Raw genomic sequence first — 11569 nt, 5'->3', positions numbered from 1 at the left:
GCCCCCACGCGCTCCAGCCCCGAGCGCCCAGGCTGCCTGGATAGGGGGATGCGCAGCGGAGGACCTGACAGGGGGGCCATCACGAGGGATAGTGGGATGGGGTGGGGACCCCTGGGCCGGCGAGGGCGCTTCTGCCTCCTCCACTCGCTGCACCCCTCACCGACCCAGAGCAGGCAGAGACTTTGAATTAAATCCTATCCAAAGCTGGAAAAATTCCTGTATGTGGTTAACGAAATCCTTTGTGGCCTCAGAAGAAAATCTCCCAGAGCCCAGGAGTTCTCATCTCTGATTTGGAATCAAGGACTCTGCTGAGAATCACAGGATGGTCGGCTGACAGCAGCCGCTGGGGTGCAGAGAGCCAGTAGCTCAATGGTTAGGGCACCCACCTGGGTTCAACTAGCTGTGTCCCCGCCCCCAGCCCACCAGTCCCTTCTCTTGGAGCCCAGATGTAGTCATCTGCAAAACATACCTGTGCTGACCTCACAGAACTCTTGTGAGCACTGGCCAGGCCGAAAGTAAGTACTCAATAAATGCACGCGATTATTTCCCATCCTAGTGTCAGAATCCGGACTTTCTGTCCTAGAATTATACGGTCTTCCATGCAAAGGGAGTCATTACTGGGGTTCACACCCTTTGGACAGGCGGGGCGACCTCAGGCCACCTCTCTGGGCGTCCCTTGTATCTGAGTGTTTTCTGTGAACACATCTGCCGCTCTGAGTGTGGAACTTGGGGTTGTGCGGCCTTGGGACGCTAGAATCCTTGCCTTCGATGAAGTACCCACTCCCTGGTCTGAGAATCCGGGGGTCCTGGAAGCTGAGAACCTCGGGGCAGAAACGGGCTTTTGGAAACTATTGATTCCACCCTCGTCTGAGGCTTAAAGCTAACATCCTTCTGACTTCATCCTTAAGGAGACAGTTTAACCTAGCGGTTCTCAACCTGTGGGTCGCGACCCCTTTGGTGGTTGAACGACCCTTTCACAGGGGTCGCCTAAGACCATCCTGCAGATCAGATATTTACATTATGATTCATAACAGTAGCAACATGACAGTTATGAAGTAGCAACGAAAATAATTTTATGGTTGGGTCACAACATGAGGAACTGTATTTAAAGGGCCAGAAGGTTGAGAACCACTGGATCAGTTTCAGCGCACAGCTATAATTTCTTCTGTAATATTTTAATTAATTTTTTAGCACCATAAACTATAAGAAAAGTACAAAGCTTATCATCCTCACAGGAATCTCGCCCCCGTCAGCGATGGGGATCTCACTATCTTTCCAGAAGCTGGGCTTGCGGGGTGCTGAACTACGTCCCCATGTGCTGCCAACTGGCTTTGGTGCTGATTCTCCCGGGGCTTCTGTCCCCTGTGGGGTAACGCTCTGTGTGAGGAGCCGGGGCGCAGTCCCAGGAGCAGCCCCTGCTCGCCTTGCTGCAGCCTTAAGCTGCCCTTCCCGGGCTCGCCCAGCTTCTCTCTGACCCTGTCCACACTCTTGCCTCTGCCTGGACCTCTCTGCCGCCCATCTCTGCTGGCCTTTCTCTCCTTTCCAGCTTTTCTTTCGGGGAGAGGATGTTAGTGAATGTCCTGGTCAACTGCAATGGCGTGGATTCAATGTCGCCTCCTCCAGAGAGCCTTCCTTGATCCCCCCTCCCAGCTCCTGAGCTGAAAGTCATCCCCTACTTCTGGAGCTCCAATGCTTCTTACATGAGCCTTCAGGTGAGGGTGGGGGACAGCAATCCGAGTACGCTCCGTACTGCCTCATCACTCGTCACTTACACAGAACTGTACAGGCAGCGTCTCAGGTGATGGGTGACCCCGTGGCCAGGAGCCAGGCCAGCCTGCTCTGTTTCAGGCCCAGCTCCTTCATTGAGCCCATAGCAACTCAGGGTTGGTGGTGTCACTGTTATCCCATTTCTCAGAGGTGAACACCGAGGCTCAGAGAAGTCGCATGCACACACCCCGTCATGTGGCAAATAAGTGGCAGATCTGGGACTAAAATTAGGAGCTGCCGGATCACAAAACACAAGCCTGAACCATTGTGTGGTTCTGCCTGGTCCCAACACGGACAAGGAGCCCTTTGAGCACAGGGCCTGGTGCTCCTCGCCCTCTGCTGTGGTTCTGTCTCAGCAGGAGCCCTGGACGAGGGCGGGTGCTCCTGAGGTAGAAGGTCAAGGGCTTTGTCCATGGTCTTGGCATTAGGTAAACTTGGATGGCAATCCTAGCCCCACTCGTTGCCCCCGCCCCACCACCACCAGTAGCTGTGTGGCTATGAGCAAGTCACTGCACTTCTCTGGGTCTCAAGTTTCCCATCTGTAAGTGGCCACAGGAAGGCCTTCTCTGCCCAGTGATGAGGAAGAAGTAAGACCTCATTCATGCAAAGAGCTCAAAACTGTCTCCCTTCCAGTGCCAGCAGCCAGCACAGGGCTCTGCGCACAGTAGGCACTCAAAATGTTGTGTCGGATTATTGTTGTTACCATCATTTCAAAACTGCATTTTCAACGTTCCCAGCTCCCAGAACATGTTCAGCTTGTGATCAACGTGTCTGTGATGATGAAGAGTCATTCTTCCCTGCTCCCACCTCCCAGCACCAGCACATGTGCAGAAACTGGGCTGGGCTGGAGTATGGCCTTTGCATAGAGACACCCTTGGGGTGCTGTCCAGCCGGCAGTGGGTGAGGTCTGCTGGTAACAAGCATTGGGATGTCCTGAGTGGGGGGCCAGGACAGAATGATGGCACCCATGGGAAGAAGATGCTTGGAGGGAAACCAAACCCCAGATGTTGCCCTAACCCCTAGACCCCTTCCTCCTGGGGACAGACAGTGAGATCTGGCTCCTAAAAAGGCTCAGGAAATGATTTAGCCCTTCGTGGAACAGCTCTGAGCCCTCCCTCCAGTGTCCCCTGCCCAGTCCCTCCTACCTTCACGTAGTCCCCGCCAGCCTCCGGCTCTCCAGCAGCCCTGGGGGGAAAGAAGAGAGGTGAGTGTCCCCAGCCCTTCCTGGCTCCCCAGCTGCCTGCCTGGTGCCAGCACCGGTCCTCAGTTCTCCGGAGGACTCATCCTGAAGGCCGAGGGGCACTGCAGCTGAGAGCGCTTCCTGGAATCTGCAGGCGTGGCTGCTCCTCGCTCTCTAGCTGTGGGGCCCTGGGCAAACCCCTGCACCTCTCTGAGCCTGGGCTTCCTGTGAATAGGGCCTCTGCCTCATCGGGTTGTCGTGAGGATTTAAGAAGCTGATGAATGTTTGGTGCTTGACACAGGCCTGTTCCTGGTCACTGTCTTCACACTGCTGTAGGCCACTGCCTGCTCCCCCCACCCCTCCTGCTCTCCCTCCACCCGGCCCTGACTGGAGCAGTTGGAGGCCCCAGGCTTGGCCTCGGCCTCTTCTCCTCCTGCCCTGCACTGGTCCCCAGTGCAGAGTGATCCCCCGTCCCCCACCCCCAGTGGCTGCCTAGGACTCTGGTGCCACCGCTGGAACACTTGCTGTGGAATTGATCCCTCTGTCTCCAGGGTGGCCAGGATGGGGCCAGGATGGGGCCTGAAGGGGCCAGAGAGCAAACCCCTGCACCTCTCTGAGCCTGGGCTTCCTGTGAATAGGGCCTCTGCCTCATCGGGTTGTCGTGAGGACTTAAGAAGCTGATGAATGTTTGGTGCTTGACACAGGCCTGTTCCTGGTCACTGTCTTCACACTGCTGTAGGCCACTGCCTGCTCCCCCCACCCCTCCTGCTCTCCCTCCACCCGGCCCTGACTGGAGCAGTTGGAGGCCCCAGGCTGGGCCTCAGCCTCTTCTCCTCCTGCCCTGCACTGGTCCCCAGTGCGGAGTGACACCCCCCGCCCCCCGCCTGCCCCCAGCGGCTGCCTAGGACTCTGGTGCCACTGCTGGAACACTTGCTGCAGAATTGATCCCTCTGTCTCCAGGGTGGCTAGGATGGGGCCAGGATGGGGCCAGGATGGGGCCAGGATGGGGCCTGAAGGGGCCAGAGACCAGGGTGTCTGTTTTTCCTGGTGCTAAACAAACATCTCCTTTCTCATGGGGGCCACGGTGAGTCGCTCCCCCCAGGCCCTGGCCTGCAATGGCATGCCTCCTCTGATACAGCCTGGACCTGTCCCTGCGACACGGGACTCGTGAACCCAGCTGCCTATGGCATCTCCTCCTGGATGTCTGCTGTCATCCTGACCTCGCCACATCCGAACCAGGCCCGCTGGGTCCTCCTGCGCCGCGCCCTGCGCCCACACCCACTTCCCAGATCAGTTAGTGTCAGCTTCATTCTTCTCGTTGCTTTGTTTGGCCAAGAACCTCCGGTCATCTGTGCCTCCTCTCTCACTCACACTCCACACCCAGCCACCAGGAAATCCTGCGGTCTCCTTCCAGAATAGATCCTGACCATGTCTCTCCATGTGTCAGCCCTGCCCCACCTGAGCCTTCGCACTGGCTGGCTCTCACACCCCTCTGTCAGCCTCCCCTCCACCACCAGCCGGCACTAGGCTGAAAACCTAAGCAGATCAGGAACACACACCACCCCGACCCTCCCATCTCTCAGAACAAAATCTAAACCTTCCTCCATGGCCTGCAGATGGCTGGCCACGTCATTTATCATCCAATCCAGAATGCTTCTCCCCCTGCGAGAGTACAGTGCCATTATCATGCTCGAAAAATAGGCATAAACTGGGTTTATGCTCCCCAATCTCTAGGATCCTGTGTGGCCTGGAGGTGCCCAACCCCCCATCTTGCCAACCCCGCCCCACATGCCTCTTCACTCATTCTGACCCTCCTCCCACCCCAGCCACATTGGCCTCCGAGCCAAGCTCATTCTTGCCACAGGGCCTTTGCACTTGCTGTCCCTTCTGCCCTGCTTTATGTTTCCCCACATCAACCCCTGCCCGAAATGACCACTTGACAGTTGTTTGTTGACTGTTAATTACCTGACACCTCCACTTTGTCTTATTCATTGTTGAAACCCCAGCCTTCAGCCGAGTGCCCTGCATCTAGTAGGAGCTCAAGGAATATTTATTGCTTAAAGGAATGCATGAATACTAACTCTCGAGCAATGTTAACCACTATCATGATTATGAATTCTGCCAGGCGGGGCCCTGCTTGTCTAGCTGACACAGGCCTCAGCATCTATTCCCAGCTGCAGAATAGGGAAGAAGTTTGAACATTGGGGAACTGCTTCCTCACATATAGAAGTGCAATATTTAAATTTAAATGTAGTAATTTTAATAAAATAGATTTAAAACATAACAAAACCAAAAAATCTGAGCTTACAAAAATAACAGTGGTTAAGGTATGTGTTCCCAGGGCAGAATCCCTGAGGCCAGGGGCTCCTCACTGTGCAGCAGTCTGACAGCCCTCCTTTGTGCAACATTCTATAGCAGTGGTTCTCAACCTTCTTGATGCCGCGACCCTTTAATACAGTTCCTCATGTTGTGGTGACCCCCCAACCAGAAAATTATTTTCGTTGCTACTTCAGAACTGTAATGTTGCTACTGTTATGAATCGTAATGTAAATATCTGATATGCAGGATGGTCTTAGGCGACCCCTGTGAAAGGGTCATTCGACCGCCAAAGGGGTCGCGACCCACAGGTTGAGAACCGCTGTTCTATAGTCTCTGTTGCTAACCTTCCCTCCTGTAAGGTCCTTCCTTTAACTATAGTCCCTCAGGCTGCAGCCCCGCCACAGCAGGCTTCTCGGGTCCTCTCTGTCCAATGACGGGGGACCCCTGCCCTGCTTACAGCCACTGCTCTTCCCGGGTGAGGCATCCCATCCCAGTGTTTCCGGCCATTCAAGCCCGGAAATCCTTCGACTGGTGGGAACAGATTGGCCAGGACACTGGGATCACCCCAGCACTTCCTCCAGCTTCCTGTCTACTTCCCCTCAGGCTGTGGGCGGGAGAGGAGCCTTGGGGAGGGAAGGCTGCACCAGGGATCAGGTGGGATGGGGTGCCCAGGGCAATGGGGGTGCTCAGGGCAGAGGCCCGGGAAGCTAAGGGCCTGGGCAGCAGTCAGCCCCCACAGGATTTCCAAGACAGAAGATGGCTATGTCTGCTTACACCCACTGCCGCCACTTGTTCAGAGTGTGGCCACCACCTCCTCACAGGCCTCCGTCTGTGCCTGTGGCTCGTTCTCACCCCAAGCAGCACAAGCAGTCCCGTTAAAATAACAGTCAGATCATGGCTTTTCTCTGCTCCAACCCACAGGAGTGACCCCAGTTTCACTGAAAGTAAGAGCCAAAGTTCTCATGACAGCGTTCACAGCCTCCCCGCCTCTCCCCCGCCCTAGGTCTGACCACCCTGCTCAGGCCAAGCTGGGCTTCTTGCTGGAGTTCACCCCCACCTCAGGCCTTTGCACTTTCTGTTCCCTCTGCTGGAATACTTTCCACTGAGCTCCCCCTCCCACCTGCAGGTCTTTACTAAAATGCCCCCTTCTCAGTGAGGCCTTCCCTGGCCACCCACCTAAAACTGTGTCCTTCTCCAGCTCCCACCTCCCTGCCCTGCCCAGTTCTCCTCGGAGCACATCTGACTGACCGTGGGCCTGACGCAAGCGCTGACTGTCTCTTCTCACTATACCCTCAGCTCCCCAAGGATTGAGACCTGCCCACAGCAGCGCCAGGCACCCCGTAAAGATGTTCATGAATGAATGAAGGTCACAGCAGCCCCTGCAACCTAAGGGTAAAGTCTAGTCCTCATGGTGGCTCCGTGCCCTAGGAGGGCCCTCTGCCAGCCCCCATCCTCTCTCCTCTAACTCTTCCACCGCACACTTCCTCCCAAGGGTCATCTCCCTCCAGCCTCAGGGCCTTTGTCCATGCTGTTTCCTCTGCCTGGAGCCTCCTCTTTGCCTCAGGGCCAGGGAAATTCCTACTTAGACTTCAGTTCTCAGTTTGCTTGGAGATTTCTAGAACGTTCTCCCTCTTGTAATGAGCAAACCAGGAATCAAAGCTTTCATTTCTAAACACTCGGCTCCATTCATTAATTAACTTATTCCGTGTATTTTATGGATTTAAAAGGCACATCCCCTCTAATATCAGTGGTGAAATCAATTAATAAATAATAGTGACAATTGAGCTAAATCAGTCCCATTAATCAGCTGCATTAATTATTTAAATAACCAACCCCTTTAATTGCCCATATTAACTGATTTGTTCTGATAACTGATACCACTCGGTGCATATTTTAACTTAGTTAATTGGATTAATGAGCAGTAATTAAAGCCAATTACCTTTTATTCCCCTGATGCAGGTTTAAGTCTGAGCACCACGTGACCTTCAGGACCTCCATCCTGGCCCAGAGGAAAGGGCACGGCTCCCCCGGGCTCCCCGAGGAGAGGCAGTGGAGGGGCCGCCATCCTGCCCCACCCGGGCCCTCCCTCCCCACAGGCAGCTTTGCCCTCTGTCTGTCCCCTCGTTTGTCCCCTTGGGCCTGGAGGCCTGCTCAGACGGCCCTGAGTGGAGACTTCCCCGGCCGCTGCCTCCTGCTTCTTGGCTTTCCCTTTGCCTTCCCCTCTCTGAGGGTCAACGTCCTCATCTGTGAAAGTGACTCATTTTAACTGTCTTCCCAGAGGGGCCACAAGGATCCTGTGAGAGGGAAGGGTGCGAGGTTCCCGAGCCCGTGTGGCTCCTCTCTCTGCCCCAGCCCCTCTCCCCGGGATCTCCCATCCTGCCCTGGGGCAGCAAGATTCTTTCCCGCCTTCACCTTGACCTTCACTCCGCCCTGGCCGACAAGCAACCTGCTCTGTGTTCCTCACGCTTTAAGGGCCCCGGGCAGAGAGCGATCTGGGGCAGGACGCCCCGGCTCTCCAGGGACACCCTGCTGCGGGCCTTTGGGATCTCCTGCCAGGAGGGCCCTTGGCTTTAGCGCCCGCCCTGCCCCACCACCTCTAAGATGGGCCACTGTCCTGGAGGCAAGCCTGCTCCTTCTCCACCATTCTGCGCCCTCAGACTCCTTGGCAGGGGTGAGCTCCCGGCAGGAGCTCAGAGAGGGCAGCAGCCTTGTAAGAAGAGGGCAGAGCCAGGGACTCTGAGTTCTGAGGCTGCAGAATGTGCAGGAGAAGAGCAGACGGGAAGGCACGCGCTGGATGCTGACCGAAGGCCCGGGACCGGAAGCCCCATGTTCTAGGGGAGGAAAGGAAGCTGGGGACCTGACCCAGGACACACGGCTGCGCAGACTGGGTCGGGGTGGGCTCTGCGCTGTCCCTTGCATGAGGTGGTCCCCCCAGGAAACAGAGGCTGCTCCTGGTGGGGGGAGAGGGGAAGCTGGGGAGGGGATGGCAAGGAAAGAGATTTCATCCAAATCGGAGCCCAGAACCGATGTCAGAAAGAGGAAAGGGCATGTGGGTGCAGAGGGAAGACCCGCTGGGGCTCTGGGGAGGGCCCTCGGCCGGGAGGGAGGAAGCTGTGTGACCCTGGGCAAACCCCCTCATCGGGCCTCAGTTTCCTCTTCTGTACCCTGGGCATGGCGGTATGAGCGGCTCCCGTGTATTGGTACTTTCTTGGGTCAAGCCCAGGGTAAATGTCCCACCTGCCACATCTCATCCAATCCCCACAGCAACCCTGTGAAGCAGCTGCTGTTAATTTCCCCAGTTTATAGATGGGGAAACTGAGGCTCAGAGAGGGGAGTTGAGTTCAAGGATGTAGAGTCAGGGGGCCTCTGAGCTGCGGATACATCCCACCCCTGTCCTCCCAGCCCTCACCCCCGACATAGGTGGCCCACGCTGCAAGCAGGGCCCCCTGAGGGTTGAGGGGGATTGTCTCAGCTGGGGGCGGGGCAGTCCATCGTTCCTGAACCAGCACAGTTCCCACAGCCCGAGGCGTCCGGGGGTCTCGAGGACTGTGAGAAAGTCTCCACAGGAAATGAGAGCCAGGAGCAGCTGGGCCCCTTCGGAAGACAAGGACCAGCCGCCCTGAGCCTGAGGAGGCTGAGCGGGCTGGGCCCCCACCGCCCCCTCCCCCAGTGGGTAATCACTACCAGATGCCCAGCAGCTGACGTCACTCTGCAGGGCCGAGAGGGTCGTGGGACTCTGGGGAGCACTGGGAATTCTTGGACCAGAATCAACATTCCAGGAGGAAAGGGGGGAGCTGGCCTGTTCTCAGTGCCTGGCATCAGGGCTGGGGTCCAGGCAACACAGGGTGCCCTGGCTCCCCTATGGGGTACCACCTTCCCCAAGTCTCAGGTTCCTTCTGAACAGCCCTAGGAACGGGGGTGGAGGGGTCGGGTCTCTGGGTCGGAGGAAAGGGCACTTGGGTGGGACCTTTACAATGAGTAGAAGTGCATTCAGATCCCCCTGAAAGGAGAGGTCCTTGTCACCCCAAGTCACAGTATGGCCCTCATGCGCTCAAGGCCAGCAATGGCCGCACAGTCACAGCCGGGCCTCCGGGCCTGCCGGGCCTTACGGTCCCTGAACCCATGTCCTCTCCAGCCTGTCCCCTCCCACTCCTCTCCCCCAGCCCCCCGCCTTGTTCTCAAATATGCCAAGGACGCCCCACCTGGGGACCTTTGGCCATGCTGTCCCCTCGGCCTGGTACGCGCTCCCCCAGATAGCAAGAGGGACTGTTACCTCATCTCCTTTGTTTAAGCGTCATTTTCTCAGGGACGTTTTTCCTAGCTAACCTCCCTAAATTGCCACCACTAGCCACTCCCCCCACGACCAATGCCCTTATTGATTTAAACCTCTCCCTGACGCTTTTCTCCTCTGACGGTATAACTCGCTTTCTCGTTAATCATCTGTCACCCCCACCCTGGAATGGGGGCTCCGGGAGCCCAGGGTTTTGCCTGCTGTGCCCACTGCTGTCTCCCCAGGACCTAGAATACTGTCTAGGGCAGAATTACATCTCAGCAAATGTTAAAATTACTAACACTCCAACTCAGCTAACTGTGTGATCTCATGCAAGTCGTTACCTTTATAAAGCCTCAATGTCTTCCTCTGTAAACTGGGCTCCTAACATCTCTCTCCAGGGGGTTATGGGAAGTCACTTGAAATAATGGTAGAAACAGGGTTTGAGCCTTTTACTTGTAGGTGGTGAAACATTCAGGGCTTGGGCTTGGGGTCAAATCTAGGCTCTGACACTTAATCTCTGCAGTCCCAGGAACACCCCTTCCCCTCTCTGAACCTCAGTCTCCTCACTGATAAAATGTGGCAAATAGGAGCCCCCTCATCCTTCTCCCCCCTCCTCCAACCCCCCCACACACCTAGGGCCCATGTGGTAGACAGTGCCCATTGGGAGCTCCGGGCAGGGCCTGGCCAGTGATGAGCCAGATCTCCATCACCTCTGCTGGTGCCCTGGCCTGATGATTCCGGTGTGGGTGTGGGTGTGGGTGTGGGTGTGGGTGTGGGCTGTTGGGAGCCTCCCTTGGCTTCCTCCTCTGGAACATGGACTGAGAGGGAAGGGTGTCAGGAGTCTCTCTGGTCAGGCTACTTCCCTGCAGAGGGTGCTGGGGTGGGGGCAGGCCAGGCTGACACTCTCCTAAAGGCGCTTCATACCCGGTGTTGTTGGCCCCTCCCTCCTCCCTCCTCATCCCATGATCTCAACAGGGAACTGGGCACCAGGAAACCCCTGCAGCCTCACCTCTTCCCCTTCCTTCCTTCTGCTCCAGGTGCACCCTGCCTCCCCAGGGGAGGGGGAGGGACAACCGATTTAGGCTGCTCTCTGGGCAGACACTGGAAACATCCCCTGGGGACCCCCTATGGGATCGAGGCCCCCAGTCTTGCTCAGCGACAGTTCTCAAATGCCTTCCTCCGTAGTTGGATGGATCCTCAGAAGCCATCGCAGGCCCATCTGGGCTTCTGGGGAGACTGAGGCCCAGAGGAGGGCAGGGCGAGCAGCGCTCCTGACTCGGGTGTACAGGCCTGGGCTTCAGGGGCTCCCGAAAACGTCCAGCAATTCCTGGCCTCCTCCTTGGCTGAAAGGCAGCGTGGGACACTGGGTCCCAGGATACAGGAGGGCTCAGTCTGACCTGCAAACCCACCCCCTCTGGCCCCCTGGACACTCCAGATGATTAGAGGGTGAGGGAGAGTCTATTTCTCTGACAGCTTTAGGCCATGCTTGATGCCAGAGGCACTGCCAGGACCACCAGGCTCCTGCCTGCCGCAGGGGAGGAAGGCTGGGTCCTAGACTTGGCATTCCCAAGGCTTCCCAAGAGCCCTGCTGGAGAGGAAGGGGTTGCCCACCCTTTAAGGGCACAGGCAGGAAGGTGGAGTAAAACCCTGGTTCTGATCTTTGCTGTTGTGTCAAACTGGGCACAGTAACCCTCTCTTTCCTCATCTGTAAAATGGGCGTGATGTAGTGTCTCTCTCCCGGGGCGGTTCTGAGGAGTAAATGCCCAACTTGTTTCCAGACAGAACGGGACAGAGTTCCACCCAAAGTCCCTGATGCTAAACCAGCACCGGTTTGTCAGTTGCCGCAGGGGCACGGATTTCCCCCTCAGACCCCTGCGGCCCCCGCCAGCCCCCCCGCGCCCCGCTGGTCACTCACCCTCTGGGTCCCAGCGTGGGGCACCTTCGGCCCACTGCAGTCATGGCTCCCCGCTGGCCGCCCGAGCACCTCCTCAGCCCCAGGGCTCCCTCCTTTCTCAGGCCAGGAGCTCCGG

General features: G+C 56.9%; 1 protein-coding gene across 5 annotated transcripts in view; it reads right to left on the bottom strand.

The window, feature by feature from the left end:
* The window catches only part of SH2D3C (SH2 domain containing 3C), a 28251-nt gene that overhangs the window by 12467 nt on the left and 4215 nt on the right, over positions 1-11569 (bottom strand). Inside the window, exons 1-3 of one of the 5 annotated variants that reach the window (XM_014529354.1) lie at positions 11455-11525; positions 9881-9954; positions 2913-2952 (exon numbers count right to left, since the gene is read on the bottom strand). Coding sequence is in view for 3 of the 5 variants with exons in the window: in XM_005881450.2 (XP_005881512.1) it covers positions 2913-2952; positions 7206-7264 (99 nt within the window). In the remaining 2 variants the exon portion in view is untranslated. Of the gene's footprint in view, positions 1-2912; positions 2953-7205; positions 9852-9880; positions 10132-11454; positions 11548-11569 lie in introns of those variants that run through there. The other 4 variants (XM_005881451.2, XM_014529353.1, XM_005881450.2 and 1 more) reach the window with 4 other exon arrangements.

This window comes from Myotis brandtii, unplaced genomic scaffold, assembly GCF_000412655.1.
Source record: "Myotis brandtii unplaced genomic scaffold, ASM41265v1 scaffold68, whole genome shotgun sequence".
NCBI classification, from domain to species: domain Eukaryota; kingdom Metazoa; phylum Chordata; class Mammalia; order Chiroptera; family Vespertilionidae; genus Myotis; species Myotis brandtii.
Note: the sequence above shows the minus strand (reverse complement) of the source record. Positions and strands in the feature narration are given on the sequence as shown.